A 24,784-nucleotide genomic window follows, 5' to 3' on the forward strand; every position below is an offset into this window, starting at 1 on the left:
CTGCATATATGTATGAAAGTATGTATATGTATGTGACAAATAAAAATCTTGAATCTTGAATCTTGAATCTTGAATCTTGTAAGTCACTATGATATGTATTATCATAATGTAATGTAAATCACTATGATATTTATTATCATAATGTAATGTAACTCACAATCATATTTATTATCATAATGTAATGTAAATCACTATGATATGTCATATCATAATGTAATGTAAGTCACTATCATATTTATTATCATTATGTAATGTAACTCACAATCATATTTATTATCATAATGAAATGTAAATCACTATGATATGTATTATCATAATGTAATGTAAATCACTATGATATTTATTATAATAGTGTAATGTAATGTAAATCACTATATTTATTATTATAGTGCAATTTAATGTAAATCACTATGATATGTATTATCATAATGTAATGTAACTCACAATAATATTTATTATCATAATGTAATGTAAATCACTATGATATGTCATATCATAATGTAATGTAAATCACTATGATATTTATTATCATAGCGTATTGTTATGTAAACCACTACAATATGTATTATCATAATATAATGTAAATCACTATAATATGTATTATCATAATATAATGTAAATCACTATGCAATGTATTATCATAATATCATATAAATCACTACAAACACCGTGATAGTCTGTTTATTTGGACACGGTGCGTCTGCAGCGCCGACGTGAAACTGCTTTGTCTTGGTGAAGTTGAATGTGTAGATTGGGAATGCTGCGTTTCTGTCGTTAAACGTTGTGTTTTTATTGTTTCTCATCTGGATCAACCACTTCGTTCGCCAGGCACAGGAAGGAACGCAAGCGTTTAAACGTACCCCCACCCATCGAGAGCCCCCTCCCCTTACTTCCGTCTTTTTGTCGTCGCCATTTTGGATTGAGTGTTATCTCGGGTCGGTAGGGGAAGGTTAGCTGCTAGCTAGCAGGCTGGCTGGCTTGTTCACCAGTACCGATAGCCCGCATCGCGTTGGGCTGGGGAGGCGGTGTTGCTGTGTATCTGACCTCGCTATGGGTGGAATATGGTAGTATGCCGTCCCCATGATATACGCACAAGGTTTGTCTGTTCCTGCGCTTTTCCATGCAGCTAGTGCTGCCGGGGCTAATGCCAGTTAGCTGTTAGCTGTTAGCTTCTAGCTTCAGAGAGGACCGGCTCGGAGGAGTGCGAACATCGTTGTCCACCTGAGTTGGTCCAGGCCGGTCGGACCTCCCGCGGCCTTGTTGGGCTTTCAACGAGCCAGGTAATCTATATATACTCTACTGAGGTGAGTAACTAATACGTCTCCCGTAGTTACACGGGTCTTTGCCGGGTCTGGTGAACTAGAAGGGGCTTGGAGCCGAGCCGTCCAGAGCGGGCGCCGCATTGGATGTTGGCTAACATTGTAGCTCGTAAGCTGCCGTACTAGCCCGAACATCGCTTCTCAAAACGGCATCTATGACCTGACAGAGTCGGTCCGGGAACCGGGAGCACGGGACGGGGACGGGGGCGCTGAACTTATCATCTTTAGCCTCCTCCTTTACCGGCCACTTTCATTTAAAAATCAACTGAGGATAGTTGACACACAGGTTCATTGTTGTTCATGTTTAGGTCTGTTGCATATTGCTAATTGTCGGTGTTTTCTGTTTTTTGTTGTTTTTATGAATTTTGTATCTTGCCAGGTTTTTTTTCCTGTATTTGAGAATTTTCAGGTTAATTGTATGTCGCCAATTGCTGTAATTTAATTTCTTTAGGTTTATTGAATATTGCGACTTTCAAAAAAAACCATATGATCTTTTTTTATTATTGCCAATTATGTTGAGTGAGTTGCTGTAACAGCTTTCCACCGGGGATGAATTGAGTATCTCATGCACCGCTTATGATTTCAGACTTGGCTGATAAAACTATAGAATGAATTAAAAATGTGTCGAATAAGTCACTTCTGGGTAGTGCCGTATCTCGAGATACCATTTTATATATAGAAAAGGACAGAAATGAAATAATGCAAACATGTGGCCTTTCCTTGGTGTAGGAGCGATGTATCAGCTCCCAGTGAACAATCTGACCAGGATACGGAGAGCCAGGAGGCAGGTGAAGAAAGCCCTCGGTGACATCGGGCTGGAGTACTGCAAGGAGGCTGTGGACGTGAGTGGATAATTCTTTAAAAAACAGAATTCGCTCATAATTCAGTTCCTGTGACGAGTCGATCAGAAAATAACTTGACCGTTAAGAATTATTTAAAATAACTATGTCCTGGAAGTTCAAAAACTGAGTAATTGGATTGATACCAAGCTTAGCAAGAAATTTGGAGGATAAAACTGGCCTTGGCTCGATTTAACACGTTGGAATGAAGTTTTCACATTCATGCAGCCTCAAATATATTTTGTGTGAAGATTTAGTGTAAACCTTTTGACCTTAATGATTCTTCATCGTTATTCAGGACTTCAAAGAATTTGCTCCTAATGAGCAATATGTGAAGGGCACTCTTTGCCTTGACATCTGCTCATGGGATCCATCATACTCTAAGACACAGGTAAACCAAAGTCTCAATGTTTTAATTTAAAACCACATTTTACCGACTGGACTTAGTTAATTTTTGTGCTCTTTGTGTTTTTTAGGAATATCGATCTAAGCCATTTTGCTGCACAGAGTGTCCTTTTTCTTCCAAATACTACTCAGGCTACAAAAACCACTTCCGCAATGTACACAGACAGAAGTTCGAGAACAGCATCCTGCTCAACTGTCCATACTGTACATTCACTGCAAGCAAGAGAACTATGGAGACGCATGTCAAAATATTCCATATGCCCAGTTCAACACGGCACAATTATGGGACCGTTCAGGGCTCTGCGGTGGGGCAGAAGGACAAAGTGTTGCTTGACAGAGCCAGACAGGGAGATAACGTAGAGAGAGCGATGTACTTCTGTAAAAAATGCACTTACCGGGACCCTCTGTATAATGTTGTGAGAAGACATATTTACAGGGAACATTTTCAGCATGTCGTCTCTCCCTATCTTGGAATGGTTTCTGAATCATCAGTCAAAAACGGTGCCAATTCTGTTAATGGCAACAACATCCTCTGTAAGCGCTGCCAGTTTTCTACCCGAAGCTACGAGGCGCTAGTGCAGCATGTTATCGAGTACCATGAACGCATCGGTGCTCAAGTCACCACCATGATTGGACACGCTTATGTTATGGTGTCCAGGTTTCAGGCCTTGACTGGAATGTCACAGAAGACTACTTCTGGGGTGACGACCGGAAGCCGCAACTTTACCTCCGAGCAAATGGGTCACATGGTGCGTGGCACCGCAAAACAGGGTGCCCTGAAAATGCAATCTTCCATTGCTGGCCATTCAGTGCGTGTCTCTGTTCCTGGCAATAGCGCCTTGGCCGAAAGCACCTCTGCTGCTGGAAACACGGCCCAGACACAGAAGTGGAAGATATGCACTGTCTGCAATGAGCTTTTTCCTGAAAACCTATATAGCGCTCATTTTGAAAAGGCACACAAAGCGAAGAAAATCTGGGCAATGGCAAAATATATCATGAAGATCCACAACTTTACCAGCAAGTGTTTGCTTTGCAATCGCTATTTGCCTAGTGATACATTGCTTAACCACATGTTGATTCATGGGCTTACATGCCCCCAGTGCCACTCTGCTTTTCACAACGTAGAAAAAATGATTGAGCATGTTGCGCAGACTCATCCAGAGGACTACGCTGGCCTTCCGGCTTCATCCCCATTAACCTTCGACCTGACCATCAAAAATGATAAAGCCAATAACATTCAGCTGGTTGTTGTCACTTTCAACATGAAAGATTCCATCAACGGTCAAGATCAGACCGTATCAGGTCAGAACAGCATTCCACCTGCGGTAAAGGTTTCCGCTCCCAAGATGATTGACAAGAAAAGTGACACCAGTGGCTCCCTAATGAGAAGTTTGACTCCAGGATCTCTCTCTGGGAGGAGTGAGGTTGGGAAAACCCTTTGCCCATTGTGTTTCACCATCCTGAAGGGGCCCATCACTGATGCTCTGGCTCAGCATTTGAGAGAGCGACACCAGGTGCTCCAGACAATGCATCCGGTAGAAAAAAAGATGACGTACAAGTGCATACACTGTTTGGGAGTGTACACAAGTAACATGGTGGCCTCCACGATCACACTACACCTTGTACAGTGCAGGGCTGTGGGCAGGTCCCCGGCAGGCCAGGGCATGAAGTCTGCCTTGACTCTGAACTCCTCTGGGGCTGGTTTTCTCAAGAGGCAGCTACCCTCTAAGACCATTTCTGGCCCAAAGAGGATGAAGTTAAACAATGAGTCTAAGATCCCAAGTACCGCATTAGGGTATCTAGGAGACTCTGACAATCTAGTGCTGGATCCCAGGAGCTATGAACACAAGACGTATGAAGCTCGCAAGGCCTTCCTCACAGACTACTTCAACAAGCGTCCCTACCCGTCTCCACAAGAAGAGGAGAAGCTGTCTGCTAGTCTGTGGCTTTGGAAGTCTGACATTATGAGCCACTTTGCAAACAAGCGTAGGACATGTGAAAGGGAGTGTGAAAATAAGAAGGTAGCTGTGCTTCTTGGCTTTGACATGCAGGCTCTCAAGAAAATAAAGCACGACATGGAATTTGAGGAAATCAAACTTGCTGGCACCTCAGGGGGTAGATCAGGCTCTGGGGGGCTCAAGTCAGGTACACCATCCACAGAACAAAACAAACAATGTGCAGCAATTAACTGTACTCTGAAGCTCAGTACATACACCGAAACTGAAACAATATCCATCGACTCAGATAGTGAACCAGAAATGGATGGTGTTGGTGAGAATGGTGATGCTGACAAAGAACAAGAGTGTGCACAAAGCCAAGAGGCTGCAAACTTGACTAAAGAAATGAGCGACACTGATGGGCCTCCCGGAGGAGATACGGACACTTTACAAGACGGCGCGGCCAATTCGTGGGTGGCTTTCTGTTAGTGTCCTTCCTTTGAAGCGTGCCTTGGCTGACAAATAGTTTGAATCCAAGGCAGGATTCAAATGACACAGTTGTGACAACACTTTAATTTGCATAATGGATAGCTACCGGCATTTCTGAAGTATGGGCTTATGAAATCCAACATTTGGGCTAATAGCATGGTTCACAAAAATACAGGAATTCCAAATACTGACCCTAATAACAGTGTTTTAAAGAAGAAAAAAAATGAAATCCAGCTATATTGTGCAAAAGTGTATGGCTTCTGTAAACGGCATCATTTGTGACATTGTGTATATACTTTAGTCATTGTACTTTGTTAGATTTATGCATACAGTTTCTGTTACTCATTGGTTGACTGTCACGAGATTTGAAACATGACCATTTTCCCACTTTGATATATATATTTTTTGTCATTTTGTGAAATGTAACTGTATTGACATTTCACACCTAGAAGATGTAGGATATGCTAATTGCCTCTGTACACGTTGTTTAAATAAATGAGCTTGTTTCTTAAAAATGACAATGCTACTCTTTTTCAGCCAAGCAACCACACATTGACCGACTGCACACACAGAATCCATGAAATGCCACAGTGGAAGGCTTTACGGAGCGGAACGAGGAGCGGGTTGAACGTTCGCGTCATACTGTTCGTTCGAGCGCCGTCCTCTCCGCGTGACGCACGGGCCGGGATGTGGCGAGTTTCCTGTTCGGCGAGTGGTACCCGAACTTCCGGCCGTCTTGCGCCGCGGAAAGGAGGCGGGACTTCCGTCACGGCAGCCACCGTCAACCTGGCAGGGCGCGACGGCCGAGGAGGACGGCGACACCTGGCGGTGTGCGGGAGTCACAGCAGCCGCCGGATCTGACGGTCGCGTTCCCCTCCGTCGCTCCGCATCAGAACACGGACCGCGTCCGGTGAAAACGGTGCAAACACACAACGGCTGCTCCCACAGACCAGAACCGCGCCTATGAACACTGGGTGCATGCATTGTTATTACATGCGCGACAAGTATTTTATCTGAGTGTGATTGTGGAATAACAAACCGTTCCCTCCATCAGTGGTTTGGGAGTATGCATCATAGGGGGGTTGCTTGTGTAACAGGGCAAAGGAATGATCCCATTTCATTTATTGACAGGTTTATATTTAGAAAAGAAAGCATTTGTAAAGAGTGCGGATAGGGTGCTGGATTCAATACCCCCTGTTTCTTTATCTATCCAGGTCCATTCTGCTATTAATATTAATCGAATACAACAGTTATGGGTAACAATGCATGACGTCAAAACACAACAGGTCTGGTAATAACATAATGTGATAACTTACTATCAGGCCGGGCCGTCCGTCGGTGACGTTCGACCCATGTGACGTCACAACCACGTGGTCGTCGTAATTCGACAGAAGCTTTAACGCTCTGTGCGGGAAGCGCTGCGCTCCAGTTTGTCCGTTTAACGAGGACCGCACCGCCTGCTCCGTTGAGCTGTGATAAGTAAGTATGCCTGTCACGCAGGACCACCCCCCCCCCCCCCCCCCCCCAAAAAAAACCGTCGCCACGGTCACAGTGTCTTCGCCGTGGGTTCCTGCTGTAATGCAGCCACGGAGTTAGCTAGCATCCCATGCTACCGGGCGGGGGGCACGGGAAAGAGCTGTCATCCTAACAATCTGTGGGCTTCATCGTGGAATTGTGCGAGTGTGGAATTCACGCTAAGCTGCTGATGGTGGATCCGTGTCGGTGTTTTGGCTCACGATCACCACCAAAACACCCGCCGCGCACACCGCCAACCAAAGTGGGGAGAGTGATAGAAAGCCGTCACAGCATCTAAATCCCAAGTAATAGATGTGTACAATCAGATTGGGGTACAGGCGAGCGTGTACCTGCGCTGCTGCTTGTACAGTGACTGCGGTGAACTTGGCGCACTTCATCAACATGACCACGTCGCACGACTCCAAGCGTGGCCCTTGAACCGTGCACCTTCATTTGAAGGCGTTGTCGCCTTGCGGAGGCCGTGCCTTGGTCCTCGACACCACCATTCCGCCGTGACACCTTGACGCCCGCGTGTGTTTGTCAGCAGCGTTGCCTGCAGCAGTGGGGATTTCCCTTATTTATCTCCGGTAATTGCAGACGGCGGCGATGGATCAGCTCTTCCAGCCTGCTAGAGCAACATCTCGGGGAAGAGCATATACTGAGAGCATTGCTTTATTGGAAAGATGACCCCCCTAACCCCCATCCCCTAATTCCATCATCCTGACTTAATAGCGACCAGAAGTTTACAAGTCGTTGTGTTTCCTGCCTGTCGATTCGTCTGGAAGTGACGGGTCCCTGTGTGGTGTCTCTCCATTTTCCAGGTGGCGAGATACCGCACGACTTCTTCAGCCGAGACGCGAGGCGCCATGAGCTCTGACTAGGCCGGCGGGTTCCGTCGCGCGTGCGGAGCTGGGATGGAGGAATGGAGGGAGTACAGTAACAGGGACCTGGTGGTCTTTTTCATCAAACACAAACTGTCGCAGGTGAACCGGCAGGCGCTGCAGCTGGGGCTGGAGGGCGCCAGCGACAAAAGCAGCCCGGCCGGTAACGCTCGGCCGTCCGGGAACGACAGGAGCTGCGGCGGCCAAGCGGCGACGGCCTCCCCGCCGCACTTCTCGGAGTCCGTGAAGGCGGCGCTCCAGGAGTCGGCGGACGAGTTCGAGCTGCGCTACACGAAAGCCTTCAGCGACATGTCGTCCCAGCTCCACATCACTCCCACCACGGCCTACAACAGCTTCGAGAACGTGATGGACGAGGTGTTTCGGGACGGGATCAACTGGGGACGCATCGTGGGCCTGTTTGCCTTCGGAGGTGCCCTCTGCGTGGATTGCGTGCAGAAGGACATGAACCACATGGTGCCCCGCATCGTAGACTGGATGACCATATACCTGGACCACCACCTTGATCCATGGATCCAGAGACAGGGAGGATGGGTGAGTGAGTGGGCGGGCGGGCGGGCGGGTGAGGAGAGACAGCTTGTAGTGCGAGACCGTATTTCTTCATGATCTTTTTTTTTTTTTTTTTTTTTTTTTTTCTTTTTTTTTTTCCCTTCTCCGTTTGTCTCCCGGTGCTCATCGACAGAACCGCTTCGCCGAGATCTTCGGCGGGGGCGCGGCCGCCGAAGCCAGGGCGTCTCAGACCAGCGCCAGGAGGTGGCTGCTGGTCGGGGTGGTGCTACTCGCCGGCACGCTGGTCGGCGTGCTCATCCTGAAAAAAAGCCGGAAACAGTGACTCGGCTCTTCGTTACACTGTAAAACACTACACCAACAACAAATGGAACAAAATAGTTAAAATGTTTACAAAAGCCCGGTCTCGATGGGAGTCTCTGGCAGTTGGAGTGTCCAAATGTAGCTCTGTGGGTGGTTTCACCCCTCGCCATGCCCGTCCTCGGTTCTTTTTATCTGTTTGTGTAAAAGGGTGTCGTGTATTTAAAAAATAAAAAATAAAATACAAAAGTAGAAATGTCCTAAATGGACCGGATGGGAGGTCGGGGTTGGAGGGGTGTGAGACTGCCTATTTGGTTTTTTATTTCTTTGCCTTTTTGTGTTATTACCCAATGACCAATTTTAAGTCATTGCAAAACAGACTATTGAAAGATAACAGATTATATTTCTTTTTTCTATTTTGTAATGCCTTGTTCTTTTTTTGTTGGCTGTACAGTTTTTTTTGCATGCTTTAAAAAAAATAATAAATATATTTATGTTTTTGATATGCTGTTGCTTCTGTGGCACTTTCTGTTGCACGGGAGGTGGACATTTGGTAGTGAGGCGGTGCCTCTGAACTACCACTATCCACAGCCATTCGAATAAACGCGACTAATGTAGATTTAACCCAACATTTTACATGGGACGGTAATGGATTTTGGTATTTATATGCAGGGATTTGTTTTCATTTTGGCTTCCGTGCTGCAGTCTTTATGTCTTCCCATTGGGGGGAGCTTTTGCATCACACCTTCCTAATTCTCAGCATTAGGACGCTTTGAGCAACTGCCGCTGCATGAAGATGATTTCACAGCATCTCTTGCTGTAGAGGGCCTTAGAGGAGGTTATTTTATGCAACTGATGAGCGCAAATCAATAAATTTGCCACAGGGATACTCTTATCAGATGTCAGATCTTATCAAATTTGGAGGCAGACTGAGTAGGCCTATCAAATGCTACTTCGGCGTAAAGCACAGTTCTCATTCCAGAAAGCCATGAAATGACCCCCCCCCCAAAAAAAAAGAAAAAGAAACGACACTGTTGAACTAAGGAAAGAATTGTTGCAAAAGAAAAGGGGAAAAAAAATGTAAACAGAACGGGCACCAACGGATGAGCTAGCCAGTGAGCTGCAGCAGGCGTGTGGTTGCTAATCTTTCCCTGTCATTCGTCGCCATTTCCCCAGAGCCCTGCCGGCAGCAGCAGCAGATAAAGCCCGTCAAGGAAACGAGAATAAATGACGAACTTAACAAACTTCTGAAATATCTAAATAAGATCACTTCTTTTCTACACTTCCTTTTTTTCTTTTTTTTTTTTGTAAATCTCGCAGGCTTAGTTTATTATTATTTTTTAAGGCGGTGGCCTTTTCACCCCCGAGTCAATGTTAGATAATGAAGCATGGTCAACGGGTCCCCCTCCGTGATTTCAAAAGGCGTCCACACCTCAAACCCTGTCGTCGATGAAGTAGAGAATCAGTTGGATTGTCGATTAAAGTTAAAAAAGACGGCTCCAATCGTAAACTTTTAAGTTGTACATCAGTACTTCCGCACATGTATTTGGAGATAGATGAAGGCATGGGCGGCACATACAGGAAAAAAAAATCAGTTATTTGAAAAAAAAAAAAGACATGAAAACATTGCCAATCATGTAAAACACTTTTCAAATATAGAGGTGGGTCTTTATATTTATCATTAAGTGAAATTAGGGATAAGTGGAAAAGACCTGATCACAGGTCCGTAAAGGTCGCAAGGATCAGGATCCAGGCGGTGATCACCCACGACAGATGTGAGCGGCAACTGGCGGCGAGATTGGACGTGCGCACTCTCTGTATTTAAAGGATCGACTGATCAGACCAATACAGGATCAATACAGAACGTGACATTTCCTTCACATCGACAGAGCAGGAATGAGTGATGGAACAATATTTAAACAATAATTAAATATTTAAACACGTGACTACTAAAACGGGCGGTGCTGCAGATATTAATAAAGGCAGAAAAGCATCCCGGCAATCAACTGCAACAGTTGCCTTCCCACTCAAACTGATCTTAAGTAAATGATCTGCACGTTTCTTCCCTTTTCGTAGCCTATAATATAAAATGCTCTCAATATACAGTAGAAAATTAGATCGTAACATATTGTGTAAAATTTGACAAAAATAACACTTGTTTGATATGCCTCTCACGTGGGGGGTGCAGGAATATAATAAATACAGTACATCTCCAACACTATAAACTGCCGTTCGTTAAAGGTGCAGTGTGTAGAATTTAGTGGCATCTAGCAGTAAGGTCGCAGATCGTCACCATTTGAATTCCCCTCCCCATGGCGGTGCAACATGGCGGCCTCCGTGGAAGAGACGCTGGCGGCGAAACCCATGAAAAATGTGAAAGGCCCTCTCTAGAGCCAGCGTTTGGTTTGGCGGCCTCCGTGAGGCGTACCCGCTCCGTATGCAGATAAAAACGTCTCATTCTATGGTGATTAAAACACAATTCTTATTTTTATGGGATTATACACTAATTAAAACACACTTCTGAATATTAAATTCCATTTCTGCCAAGTCTGTTCCGTAAATTCTACGCGTTGCACCTTTAAAAAGCGTGATCCATGCATTTTCGGCAACATAGGGCTAGACAGTTTATTTGGAAAGGTGATTCTATACCTTTCATACAGAGGTTATTTGGGACTAGTCTAGTGGTCTGAGCCTCCATTTACCAGGACCAGCGCCATTGAGAGTGTATCTTTACTCCTATTGGCTCAACGTCCCTTGTCGCAGAACGAGCACGTTCACAGGATGAAGGAAACACGTCACGTCCGCGGCGGAAGTTTGCGTGAACATCTGCATTGCGCACGTGCGTGAGTCCACATTGGCCAATATTAAGCTAATTTGATAAGTCTTTAAAAAGTCTGCAATTATTTAAAATATGCATTTCATGTTTAAATCAAATGTATTTATTAAACAATTTCTTCATTTTCTTCAATGTCTGAATAGGCACTGGAAGACCCTGTGAGCTACTGATGAAAGCCGTGACCCTTAGTACTTTTATTGCATCCTCTGTTGACAAAATCAAAATTAACCCATTTCAGGAGCGCCGGATTCCCCCCCCCATTTTCAGGTATTACGGTAATAGAACATTGGCGACAGTGGTGTTGTTAGGGGTGGAGATTGCTCTCTCACGGTACCGACTGTGCCCGCGGCGCGCCAGCGATGCTGCCCCCGTGATCGGTGCCCCAAAACGTTATTTGAACAGCCTCTCCATCTCTCCACCAGCCGGAAATATAATTTGGTGCCAGGCCAGTGAGAGCTTAGTAAACCATCATAGATATTATTAGTGGATAAGTAGTAGTGTAATTGTTTGTGAACTGTCATTTCAAGAATTCTACTGAGAAATGGGAGGTTATTATAGGGTTAGTGTGGTCAATCTTTTGCCCCTCTGGAAAAAAAGTGTGCTACATATAACAGCACAAGGAATGATTGGTTCGTTTGCAAACTGTTTTTCAGATCATCATCAAAATCCTGGAGGCCCAAGGTCAATCCCGGTACCAAGCAGAGGTCACCTGGCCAGAGGGAGAGAGTTTTAACCCTCGAAGAAAGGAAGAGATCAGAAACATACAGAATATAGTAATTGCACTGCACGTAATTTGTTCAAATGAATAAATAAATGGATAACAGTGGGTTGTGGTGATGTGTGATGATCGTCGTGTAAGGTGATGGGGGGGTGACGGAGAACGTGTCCTCATCATGCATGATGCTTGTTTCATTCCATAAGGGATAAGGGAACTGAGTAAAATAAAATCACCTACATCTACAATAAAAACACTTTAGGCGCAACGATCACTGGGCCCCTATCGCTGGGGCACGATGGGCACAGTCGGTGCATTCGGAGAGGAAGTGATCAGGGCCCCACAGAGCTGGCTCTGTGGGGCTATTTTAGTTTGGCTATTCCTAACACATTTGTGGTTGAAGCACTGGACACCCACCCCTATCAACGCCACTCTCCGACGTTCTATTACTGTAATAGCTGAAAGCGGGGGGGCAAAAAATCCTGTTGCCCCCCTGTCTAATCAGCCGTCGTGTGGCAGCAGTGCAAGGCATCATCATGCAGATACGGGTCAGCAGTTTCAGTTAATGTTGACATCAACCATCGCAATGGAAAAAATGTCATCATAGTATTTTTGACCGTGGCATAATTGTTGGTGGCAGACGGGCTAGTTTGAGCTTCTGTAACTGCTGATCTCCTGGGATTTTCATACATAACAGTCTCTAAAGTTGACTCGTAGAATGGTGCAAAAAACAAAAAAACATCCAGTGAGCGGCAGTTCTGTGGACGGAAACGCCTTCAACGAATGTCAACGGAGAACGGCCAGACTGGTTGGAGGTGACAGAAAGACTACGGTAACTCAGATAACCACTCTGTACAATTGTGTTGGGCAGAAAAACATCTCAGAATGCACAACGCGTCAAACCTCTGTCCGCCAACAACAGACAGCTGAGGCTGCAGTGGGCACAGGCTCACTAAAACTGGACAGTTGACTGGAAAAACGTAGCCTGGTCTGATGAATCTCGTTTTCTGCCGAGGCACACAGATGATTGGGTCAGAATTTGGCAGCAACAGCATGAATCCATGGACCCAACCTGCCTTGTGTCTACAGTCCAGGCTAGTGGCGGTGGTGTAATAGTGTGGGTATTTTTTCTTGGCACACTTTGGGCCCGGTAATACCAATCAATCATAGCTTGAATGCCACAGCCTATTTGAGTATTGTTGCTGACCATGTGCAGCCCTTGATGGCCACAACTGACCCATCTTCTAATGGCTACTTCCAGCAAGACAATGCACCATGTCACACAGAAAAAGTCGTCTCAAACTGCTCTTGTGAACATGACGATGAGTTCAATGTTCTTCGGTGGCCTCCCCAGTCACCGGATCTGAATCCAGGAGAACACCTTTGGGATGTGATAGAACGGGAGATCGCAGCATGAATGTGCAGCTCACAAATCTGCAGGAATGATGCAATCATGTCAACATGGACCACAATCTTAAAGCAATGTTTCCAACATCTTGTAGCTCCATGCCAAAGGAATTGAGGCTGTTTTGAGAGAAAAGGGAGACCCTACCCAGTATTAGTATAGTGTTCCTAGTAAATTAAGTGCTTGTCGACTTCATTGTGTTCATTCATCTTTTTTTTCATTTATTTACACGCACTCAATTGAATGGGAAAACCGGCATGTTTCAATTTCAATGAGGCATATAGCAATGAACACATATATTCAGACAAGATAATAAAAATATATACATTTAGATGTATTTTTTTCACTTTCACAATATAATTACAATGATGAAGTTACCATGCAAAACTAAGCTCAAGGCTTTCATTTTGGAGCGCTGAACAGTGACACTCAGTGAGTCCTCCAACTAGCCAGCCCCGACCAGGTGAGCTCCAAGTCATTCTGTTGCCGTGGTCTTAACCTGCTCGGAACCCGCTTATACAGGAAGTTATTCGGGCTAGTGTAAGCGGCCATTAGTGAATGCCCCTCTGAGAATTTACCCGTACGTGTTTGTACGTGTTGTATTGAGTTTTTAACCTTATATATATATAACCTGATATAATTTGATGAACTCTGACTGGCTTGTGGCTTCGAATAATGAAAATCCTGGAAAACATGATGGAATTTTCCCTTGACACCAGTCCTCACTTACACATATGGAAGAAGAACAACATACATAAACAAATAATAGAATTAACTAAATAATACGATGATAATAATAATAATAATAATAATAATAATAATAACAACAATAAACATGAATAGAAAATGATAATACTACTATTAATAACAATAATTCTTATTAATATAAATAATAATTAAATTTTTATTATTCTTATTCATCGTAATATAAGATAAAGTAGACCAAAAAATTTATAAATATAAGAATAAAGAATAAGTGTATATATATGGTTATTAGCCAGTACATCCTGGTTATTGGCTGTGACATTTGGTATTATTAAAATAATAATAATAATAATAATAATAATAATAATAATAATACATTATTATTATTATTATTATTATTATTATTATTTTTATTATTATTATTATTATTATTATTATTATTGTTATTTATTTATTTATTTATTTATTTATTTATTTATTTATTTATTTATTTATTTATTTGTTTGTTTGTTTGTTTATTTATTTATTTATTTATTTATGTATTTATTATTATTATTATTATTATTATTATTATTATTATAACAATAATAATTATATATATATATATATCTGGATACACATGCATATATACATGATCAATACGTGATCTAAATGATCAACCTCATTTTTATTTATTTGGAATTTTATATCCCCTCCCACAAAAAAACTCACGTTATTTAGTTGGATGTAACGTTTATAAAGCTGGGGCTGAGCAGCTCAGCTCGGCAGTTACTAACGGAGAATATGTGTGAACTTGTAGCAGCGTCAGGTGGATGGCTTGTGGTCTGTGGCCTCAGTGATAAGTTATCAGTCCTGCTGCACCAGTCCCAAGTGAGCGACCCCAGCCCTCCTTATTAAAATGAAACCCTCAGCACCCACATGCTACACAGAGCTTTAATACACTTCTGCTTTTGACTATATTAATTTACAAATACATAAAAAACACCATTTCCAGTCGAAGAATGCCACATGTCGTACTTTTTACGCCAGATTTCTTACTATATTGCATATTACCACTTCAGAGAAGAAGCATATTACCACTTAAGGAACTTTACCGAAATTGTTCTTACTTATCCGCGTTGATGTTTTCATATATATTTGTGGTTACTATGGGTTTAAATCCACCACTTTAAGCTTTTGCGAACCTGCTGGCTGCTGAGCCATCGGGCATTTAAAAAAGACAAAAACTCGATGCAAACCACCTTTAGGCTTATTCTATTAACTTTGGATTTATTCAATTTCGATTTGTTTTAAGGCTGTATTTCCAGCGTTTACAATCCTCAAACTTTTCAATGTTTCTCGCCGTGTACACCAGGGAACTGATCATCTTGTTTTCAAGACTTTTTTCAGTTGACTGTGGGTGGGAAAATTGGCAAACCCACCCTTTAAATGAGGGAAGACATCTTGGAACCTGAATCGCTCATAATGATATGGCACACAGTAAGTGTGACAAAGTTCCAGTTTCTTTTTGCCCTCCAACTGACAGCATCAGTCTAAACATAGACCTGCATCTGAATAAGTGTTGTGGTCTCGTCAAGTGTTTTGTTGCCTCAGCCCCATGGATGATTTGCATGGCCGGTGAACCAGATCAATTCTAATGTCAAAGTCATGCAGGCTTTACAAAGGCCGGTATTATACCTGGGCACAGGAGCACAATGCTCTAAATCTACTTCCTCCATAGAATGAAAAAAAATAAACAAACTGTCATTGGCAAACCACACTGGTCAAACATTCACCTTCATTCCTCTCTGTAGAGTTCTTCTTAATCGTGTTTTCGCACTTACAATAGATCAACACATTGTTATGTGTTGATCTATACAGGATGAACATGTAATCAAAAGAAGTTGCAAAACACACTTTGGTTTGTATTTAAAAATACAGCAAAAACCTTGTGCAGCAATCTCAGAATGAACATAACCAGACTTTTTTTCCCCCTCAAAAAGCCTTTAGAAAACACACGCTTGGCCTTTGCTTCCGATACAGTGAAAAACCAAGCGAACACGAAAACCAACACTTTTTTTTACAAATGCATCACATTTACTTCAAACATATGGACAAATCTGTACAAATACCAGGCAGAAAAGGCAGGTATCGATTCCCTGGATTCCCTCGCGGCCTGTCGTATCCACGAGACTAGATCCTCCATGGGAGGTCAAGGCCCGACCGGTGCCCACCCCCCCCCCTCCCGTCACACCAGTGCAGGCACCATGCCGACGCTGGGGTGGTGTGCGTAGGGCAGCGTGGCGGAGGGGTGCAGGGCGGGCGGCGCGGGGATCAGATGCGGCGCATGGCCGTAGGACAGCAGAGGCCCGGGGCTGAAGGAGAAGGGCCCGACGTTGTCCTCCAGTGGCAGCGGGGCCGGGCACATGTCGGTGTACGGCCCCAACAACGCGCTCTTCTTGCTCTTCTTGTTCTTGTTGGACACCTTGCGGTTCCGTGTCTGGATGCCGTCCTTCTTCATTGTCAGCGGCCTGTTAACCTGCAGTGGGGGAGAAAGCAGTGACATTTAGAAAGCAGTGACATTTGGCGGCTGCTGCGCGGCTTGACATGCTTGCACCGTTGAAGCTGAATGTCTCACGTTGTGCAGCTTGAAGTAGAGGCCGCAGGCGTTGCACACGGGCTCCCCGCTGGCGTTGCGCCGCCACAGTGTTGTGGTGCTCGTGTGACAGTTGGCGCACAGCGTGCCCGCTCGTTTGCTGACGATCTGAAACGCAGAGACCATCAAATATGCATCACTTCTGCCTTTTCTGACGAATAAACTCATTCAGGAAAGGGAATCTGGTGTCATACCAATCTTTTCTTGGGGCGGATCAAGGGTCTGTTTTGGCCGTTCATCTTGTGGTACAGGCCGCAGGCGTTGCACAGGTAGTGGCCCGTACCATCCCGGCGCCACAGAGGGGTAGCTGTGGCACCGCAGTTGACGCACTCTCTGGCCTCTGTTGAGAAATTTCAAAATTTCACTGATAAGTACATATTGATTATTATGAATATGACCACCTTGAAATAGCAGGATTCAGTGGAGGTTCACCTGGTGGGGAGAGCTTCATCTTGTTGCGAAGTTTGGGGGAGTAGGCGGACGGGCCGAGCCATGCCCCAGGGTTGGAGTACAGCGTGGGCGTGCCGTAGTCCTGCGGGGAGGTCATGTAGGAGCCGTAGGGCCCCAGCGAGTGCGACGAAGGGGTGTACATGCCCCCCGACACAGAGGTCAGGTTCAGAAAACTGCTGCCTGCCCCGGAACCCCCCAGGGGACTCAAGCGCTCGACCTTCATGGCCTCCTGAGGCTGGGGACTCTCCTTGCCCTCCCTGTCCGGAGAGGGGTAGCCGTCTCTGGAAGCGGGGAAGGAGGCGGCGGCGGCGGTGGGGCTGGAGGTGTAGAGGGACGTGGGGTTGTGGGAGAAAGAATGGGAATAGGAGTGGGAGTGGAGAGGAGTCTTGGCCAGGGGGTTGCTGCTCCAGCTGGAGGCCGGCGGGTTGTAGGGGGAGCTCAGCGACTGGCTAGTGGTCCCATCCAGCCACTGCAAGTTGCTGAGGAGGGACGGCGTGGTGTACACCTGACGCACTGTCGGAGAGAGATGGCAGAGAACACAGTCTCAAATATGTCTTTACGTAGTGGATTTCAAGGCTTTAACGGGAAGATTTTTGAACACACAGCTTTAGGATGGACGATTGCTGGGGGCTGCGCTGACCTGAGCTATGCCTGTAGGTGGAGGGCGCCCGGCTGTGGCTGGGGCTGGGGCTGGAGAAGTAGGAGTGCAGGCTGCTGTAGTCGGTTTCAGGGTTGGAGAAGAAGGACTCCCCTTCTTCTCCTGGAGGTAAGAGCTCCGAGGGGAAGCCGCCCAGAGGGTCGGAGCCGATCAGGGCAGGAGAGACCCACTGGGACTGCTCTGAGGAATCCTCCATTCTCATCGGGGAGCAAGCGCAAACTGTAGGCAAATGGAAAAGCATAGAGAGGCGTCAGCGGAGACATGTTTCATTTTGGACCGGCACCTCAGCAGGTTGAGGTGTTGAACTTTGTCTGCTACCCAATTGTTTCGTTGGAAAAAGAGGTCTCTCGACATCAGGCCTCCTCAAACTTCCTTTTCTGGGATCCTCATTTGATTGTGGCTGAAAGTAAGGTCTAAAAATAATTGGGCCTATAAATGTAATAGCACAAACACTGGCCTTTATTCGATAATTGCGCTCGTATAGAAGAATACCAGAGAAATACCTCTAGGGACGTTCTATTACGGCTGAAAAACACCACACGACTCCTTCCTTCAGCTAATTCAACATAAACAGTGCTTGGCCCAACTTCTAATTTAAGAATAGAGAAATGTCTGTGGATTTTTTTGCAGTTGTGTGTTATATTGTAGTGTAGCCTGATTATCTGCTGTAGTTCTTAACCTTGAAATGCTAAGATGAGTGCAATTGTATATAGTTCATCATAGAGTTCATGTATATATATTTTTTTAAATAAAGTTATCAATAAAGTAATAAAATCCAGTATTGATTTTATTACTTTATTACTTTATTAGAAAATCTGAAAAAATGTTACCTTTGCTTGATATTTGTACATACTGGTGATAGGAGGATAGAGGATAGAGTTAGAGACGGAAAGTGCCAAAAAAGAGCCATCCATAAATCATATAGACAATATTGTTATTAGTATGCTAAATAAATACATACTATATACTATAGTAAATATATACAGCTTCACTGATTCAACCCAACACACGCCTTATCACATCAGATTAATAGAAATCCGTCACAATATATGTAAAGGGAAAAAGTACAGCTCACCTGCAATGTCATCCTAAAAAGAGCAGGCAAAATGGTTCAGCTCTTTGAAAATAAAATGACACTAATCAACAATAATCCATATTTTCTATTTCTTGACTGGACGGAAGAAATAAATTGCCTCACAGAGCGGTTTTATCCTGGATGAGGCAGCAGCCGAACAACTGGCCAGGTGAATTCGTGGAACCAGGAATGTTTTTAGTCTAACACCGCTTACTGTACTTATGTATGGTCATTTACTATGTCTTTGTATTTATTTAATTATTTTCTGTTTACACTTATGCTTCGGCAACATGTTTTTATTGAATAAAAGGCCGGCAGCGCTAGTTTGACTGAATTCAATGAAAACATCAAAATGGACTAAAAATTGGTTTGGAGATTTCCGCGTAAGTGCCTATTAGGTGCCATTTCTCAGTCGAATTTCATACTATTACTGACTACACAATGGAAAAAGATGTAAATAAATAAAAGACATCAAGAGAAGCAGCCACCTCCTCTGATGGGAAGCAGAGCCTGGGTCACCTTAACGCACTCGGCGCCTCTGGTTCCTCTGAAGGGTCGCGGTCAGGGCTGGCAGGGTGCAGTTTTTTCAAAATGTAAACGGAGCGCACGTGCTCTCCAAAGCCCTTCTTCTCACTAAAGCGAAGCGTGTGATGCGTCGAGGCCATCCGCGAGGGGGACGAGGCGGCGGGACCTACCTGAGGCGTCGGGGGCGAAGCCAAGGAGCGATTCCGGGAGGAGGATTGAGGCTGTCTGTCACCTCCGTCGGGGTCGATGGCACAGGAGAGAAAGTTTTGCCCCGTCAGCCCTCCTGACAAGCCACCAAGTTTTGGGCGAGCAGACAGGGCCGTGGGAGGGGTCGGTGGGGGACAGCGTTTTCACAAGACACACCTCTCTCCTCGGCTAGACAGTTAGTAATGACACTAAATGTTGTGTAAATGTTAAGGTTACCACTGCCGCTACTACGAGCTTATAAAGTGTGTCTTCTTTTGCAGAGTTTGAGTAAAGGTTGAGGCCCCCGGCTTCAAAGCCTTGTTCCACTACTACTCAGTTATTACTGTGTTGCTGATACAGCCGTGATAACGCTGCTATCTCTGCTCATTTCTAGAGAGGAAGCGAGCAGAAGAAACAGAAAAAAGATGTCATGGAATTAATGAGATAATGATTTGCCGATAGATTGTGCATTGTTGTGTATGGCACGATGTGTTCTCACATTAGGATTAGGACGAGTGCAGGATGGATCCCTTTGTCTGTTGATGAATGTGCGTACAGTAAAGCCCCTGATAAGAGCGGACTGACATGGAAAAAAAGCTTTAACAGGCGTTTGACAAAGCAAATATAAAATGCAAAGACCCAATTTCTCTCGCGGTCGGACGACGCTTAGAACAGTGTACAGTAATGCAAATGTGGGTGGCGGACGCAATCATAGGGAAAGATATGGTCCAGGCACGAGCGGGCCCTCTCACAAACCCAACTCTGTCCCCGTTTATTTGGTAGTCAAAGCGGCTCGCTGCTTTTCCCCCTTATTTGTGCATTTACAGTTTTCAGGGAAATTAGCAGAGAGTAACAGCAGCTTAGGGCTGAGGCCGACAAGCCTTTTCTTGGCATTTAAGACCTGTTACTGGCCTCGTGCAGAGCGCCTGGACCTCAATGGGCAGCTGATTAATTGAAGTGATTGATTCAAATTGATTATGTCGGAGGTGCCAGAGAGCCTGTCAGAGGAACAAGACTCTCTCTCTCTCTCTCCCTCTCTCTCTCTCTCTCTCTCTCGCTCTCTCTCTCTCTCACTGTGCGTTGGGCTGGTGGACGGCCCGGGCAGGGATGTGGCTGGTGGCGCTGTGAGGGAGCTGCTTTGCCCTGATAAGAGCTTATCAAGATGACAGGAGGAGGCCAGGAATTACGGGCCTGCCGCTGTCACGCTGCACCAGCGACAGACAGGACATTGCAGCACGACTGTGGTCCTGCGCGAGGACGGGGCACAGACGCGGCATGAGTGTGATGTGTGCGATGTGTGTGATGTGTGCGATGTGTGACGCGTGTGATGTGCGTGATGTGCGTGATGTGCGTGTGCACACCGGGAGACACGCACATGCACATCCCCAACACCGACACGCATGCAAGGCTGTGTCAAACAGCATCTCAACGGTATCTCAACAGCAGCCCGGCGCTACGGTTAAGTGTCACTTCCGGCGCTGAGGTATGGTGTGAGCTGCAGTGGTGAGCGGGTGATGGAGGGTGAAACTCTGCTGCGGCTGGAGTTTGGGGGTCAGCTCATCAATTCCCAAGAAACAAGCTTCTGTGTAGACAAGCCGCCTTATCTCTGCCCCGCAGGGCGTGCTGCTGGGCCATTCTTAGCGCCATATACACCCGGGAGTTCTCTCTCTCTCTCTCTCTCTCTCTCTCTCTCTCTCTCTCCCTTTTGCTCTTTGTCACTCTCTGACCACGATGACGCTCTCTGGCTGTCACTCGGCCTTTCTCCTCCTTCTGAGCTGTGGCCTGCGCGGTGAACAAACACAGGGTAAGGCGTTAGTAATTGTGTTGTCGCTCGCATTTGTCAGCGACCCGCACGCCCCGTGACTTGTGGCGAAGCTGAAGCGGCCGCGGATGAGCTCGTCCCGATCGCTAATGAAGCAGGGCAATTACGATCCAATAAAAAGAAGCTTTACACGCAGGTCACTCAGATTCGAGGGATTTTGTTTTGCGGACTCGCGGAGGAAAACATGTATGTGTGACACCACATGTGTCCAAATGTTATTTATCGCTTTGACTTTGACATTTGTTCATTGCATTTCGTTCAGGAGCGTATTCCTTTGTATATTGGAGTTTTGGTTAATTATTGAATATCATGTTAAGTCATCTACAGTCGGATTTTCTGCTTAAGTTGTCAATGGGGATGCACGGGAATAAAGGCTTCTGAGCCATTGATGTGTTGTTTGTGTATCACATACGGTCTTGAGCATATTTTTATTTTTTTCCGAATCATTTATTAAAAGACTTTCTCCCCCTGAATGTTGAGTAATTTACTGACTCATCTCCCCTTCCCATAATGGTCCTTGAGTACCACCCTGACTCTTTCAAGGCAGGGAAACCATCACAGGGACAATACACTGCCCTCTGGTGGCAATAAAGTAAATCGGTCACAATTATTAATGTTATTTGAATTGGTGTTGGAGTTGCTCGATAACTTGTATCAGCGTGTGCGACAAATTAAAAACGTGATTCTGTAATAAGTACAACATCCAAATACGGGGGACGTACAATAGATGGTGCGTTCAAGGCCGCACTGTGAAATTGTTATTTTCTGTTACCTACTTCCCCACCTACCCTTAAAGAAAGAAATGAAGAAAACAAGCCGATACAGAGAGTGATCAATTTCATCACACCTTCCGCAACAGTCGTTTTTGTTGCGGAAGACAATCGTTGCTGTTTGTCTGAAACCGGAGGGTTCGAGGCTCGTCATGACGACCTGGAACTGGCCCTCATTCCTGGTCATGACCCTTTTCCTCTCTTGTAATCGATTGCATGGCTGCCAACCATAGTGCCATTGTGAGCAGGAAGTGATTTATGTCTTGTTCAGATACCTTTAGAGATAGTTGTTGCCAAGGCAGATCTTTATTATTTAGACTTCTCAGTAGCACTGACAGTTCTTTGCTGATCACGTTCATTGATTTGGGGAAGGCTTAAGGCTCTCTCCAGCGGGCGCCTATTAAAAAAAAAATGTGTGCGCGCAAATTTTCCAATGTTTAAGGTAAATATCAGGAACTTAAGTACGATTTCAAATACTAGGTAAAATATATACAAAAACACAACATAGAAAGCATTAAACGAAGAACTAGACAGCTCAACAAATATTCAGTGTAGATTCATTCACATTGAAGTAAAAATAAAATATAAAAAATAAATTTAAAAAAAAGTATAAATAAATAAATAAATAAATAAATAAATAAATCATAATAATAAAGAACAGTGATTCATCTGACAAAAACAGAGACAATTTCTGATTTCAAGTTGATATAATATGAAGACATGTCGCTTTCTACTAGTCATTGTAAATATAACTAGATTTCTTTTTTCTTATTTTAATGATGTGGCAGAGGGGTTGGGGAAAACCATCATTTTAGCACTATGCACCGAGCAGCCGGTGGAGACATGTGACTAGTTCAAGTTCAAGTTCAAGTTCAAGAGATTATTTGTCACATACATATACATACGGTCATACATTATGCAGTGAAATGTCATGACACCCGGTGATTACGCACAATAAGCTCTATAAGCTGTAAAAATACTAAAAATACTAAAATGTGCGTAGTCTACACAAGTAAATCGGTACAGTCATATAGACAGCATTTTAACTCCATAAACTAAAAGTTAACCAGGAAGTTAATTGGGTAAACTGGGCTCGGAAAAGTTGAGAGACTGAAAAAAAATAAAAAAATAAAAAAATAAAAAATAGTGAACAATGAATAAAGATAGCAGAGGCTCTTTGGGGCCCCTCTCACCCCTTACAAAAGGCGCAAAATGGTTTAGTCCGCCCCTGCACTGTGCATTTGGTTTACACACTAGTTTACACACTGGTTTACACACTGGTTTAGACACGGACGCGGCTCTCCAAGCAGGAAGCGATGCTGCATTCAGGGGAAACCCGGAAAACTAATTTGTTTCGGAATGATGATGTGTTCATCCGAGCCCGGAAAAAAACCCATATATATATATATATATATAAATATATAGTTGTTTTTTTTGTTTTTTTTTTGTTTGATGTTAAATGTTCACAAATATAGAAACTTTAATAAAATACAATGGTTTCAAATTGATTCGAAAAATTTGCACTGAATGTTTTGCTTTGAGGCCTACATGCTTTTTGAACGACTACACTCTGGGCTTTTGGATAGATTGAATGTACTGAAATTGTACATACTGCTAGCGCTGGAGCGCCGATTGTTTTTTTCTTCTTGTTTGTGCAATTAAAACACAACTCCAGTGAAGTCTTCTTCAGTTGTATTATTTTGCAATACAGTACTAAGCATTTTGTCAATGTAGGGAGTATGTTGAAAAAGGAGGGTTGAAATGCGGTGAGATTTCAAACTGTGCATACTTAAGCATATGGTATGAACAGTTCATTAGTGACTACCCTAATAACCTCTACAGAATAGCCAGGACTTCTATTATGTGAGGTAAGTGCTGGGGGTAAGTTAAGTTTAATTTAGGAGGATCTAAATGTATATTTAATACAACACAGACAATTAATTTTATCATATGATAAAAGGACCCAGAATCACGATTGTGGCCCCTTGCGGCCGCCTGCGCGAGCACCTTGTGTCGATTACGCACATTTTAATATTTTTAGAGCTTGTAATCACCGGGTGTCATGACATTTCACTGCATATATGTATGACGGTATATATATGTATGTGACAAATAATCTCCTGAACTTGAACTTGAGATTCATGTATACAGACTAGTTGTTCTAGTATAAAAAAATCTCAAAAGATCGGTGAGAGGCATGGATCAAGAGAGGTATAGGGCCCAGAATATAATTTTTTGCTTCACCCCTGACAGGTCTAGTATGCAAAATATAGTATGTTATTCATACCCATGTTGACAATGGGGAGGGGGGTTATGGATATTCCTCTACAGACTTTTTCTTATGTTGTGTTATTGTGATTTCCCTGCTATTTTACTACTTAAAATTAAAAAACAATATTGACCGTTCTCGCAGGTGACATGCAAGCAGGCAATGCAATGGCGTGAGGAGATAGGAGCATTGAACTATGAAGGGAGTGCGCACATGGACGGGCCGTTCCTCAGAACCGCTCGGGCCGACTTACAGGTGATTCACCTACAGTAGCACTCACAAGAAATGACGCCAAAGTCCCACTATGTTTAACATGTTTATTTTTTTGATGATAAAAGATACATTACTCCCTACAGTACAAAAAACACACATTGGAAAATACAGGACATTTCCAGATAACCTGCAAACAGCCGTGGGAAACTCGCGACAACTGTCAGTGCTTAGAGCAGCACGTGTCCCAGTGTGGGAGGAAATGTTCCGAAAGACCCTGGCACTGCTGATGATGACCTATCTAACAAGGGGT

The 24,784-nt window shown here is 44.3% G+C and overlaps 3 protein-coding genes across 4 annotated transcripts; 2 read left to right on the top strand and 1 right to left on the bottom strand.

Annotated features, from left to right (window-relative positions):
• Positions 1 to 949: 949 nt before the first annotated feature.
• adnpa (activity-dependent neuroprotector homeobox a) lies at positions 950 to 5,498 on the top strand. Its single transcript, XM_080000112.1, has 4 exons — positions 950 to 1,280; positions 2,049 to 2,161; positions 2,457 to 2,549; positions 2,635 to 5,498. Exons 2-4 carry the CDS (start codon positions 2,054 to 2,056, stop codon positions 4,987 to 4,989), a joined length of 2,556 nt encoding a protein of 851 aa, XP_079856238.1. The 5' UTR covers positions 950 to 1,280; positions 2,049 to 2,053; the 3' UTR covers positions 4,990 to 5,498.
• Positions 5,499 to 6,389: 891 nt separating this feature from the next.
• LOC307229983 (bcl-2-like protein 1) lies at positions 6,390 to 8,556 on the top strand. The gene is made up of 3 exons (XM_080000133.1): positions 6,390 to 6,468; positions 7,326 to 7,937; positions 8,086 to 8,556. The coding sequence occupies exons 2-3, from the start codon at positions 7,419 to 7,421 to the stop codon at positions 8,233 to 8,235; spliced, it is 669 nt and encodes a 222-aa protein (XP_079856259.1). The 5' UTR covers positions 6,390 to 6,468; positions 7,326 to 7,418; the 3' UTR covers positions 8,236 to 8,556.
• A 7,386-nt stretch (positions 8,557 to 15,942) lies between these two features.
• gata1a (GATA binding protein 1a) lies at positions 15,943 to 19,467 on the bottom strand. 2 transcript variants are annotated; one of them, XM_080000127.1, is made up of 7 exons: positions 19,385 to 19,393; positions 18,690 to 18,702; positions 17,597 to 17,833; positions 16,939 to 17,469; positions 16,701 to 16,846; positions 16,489 to 16,614; positions 15,943 to 16,389 (listed from the first exon to the last, which is right to left on the bottom strand). In XM_080000127.1, the coding sequence occupies exons 3-7, from the start codon at positions 17,814 to 17,816 to the stop codon at positions 16,099 to 16,101; spliced, it is 1,314 nt and encodes a 437-aa protein (XP_079856253.1). In that variant the 5' UTR covers positions 17,817 to 17,833; positions 18,690 to 18,702; positions 19,385 to 19,393; the 3' UTR covers positions 15,943 to 16,098. The 2 variants fall into 2 exon arrangements, with proteins under 2 accessions (XP_079856253.1, XP_079856252.1); XM_080000126.1 differs by lacking the exon at positions 18,690 to 18,702 and having other exon boundaries at positions 19,385 to 19,467.
• Between the last annotated feature and the right edge of the window lie 5,317 nt (positions 19,468 to 24,784).

This window comes from Zeus faber (genome assembly GCF_960531495.2).
Source record: "Zeus faber genome assembly, chromosome: 5".
NCBI classification, from domain to species: Eukaryota; Metazoa; Chordata; class Actinopteri; order Zeiformes; family Zeidae; genus Zeus; species Zeus faber.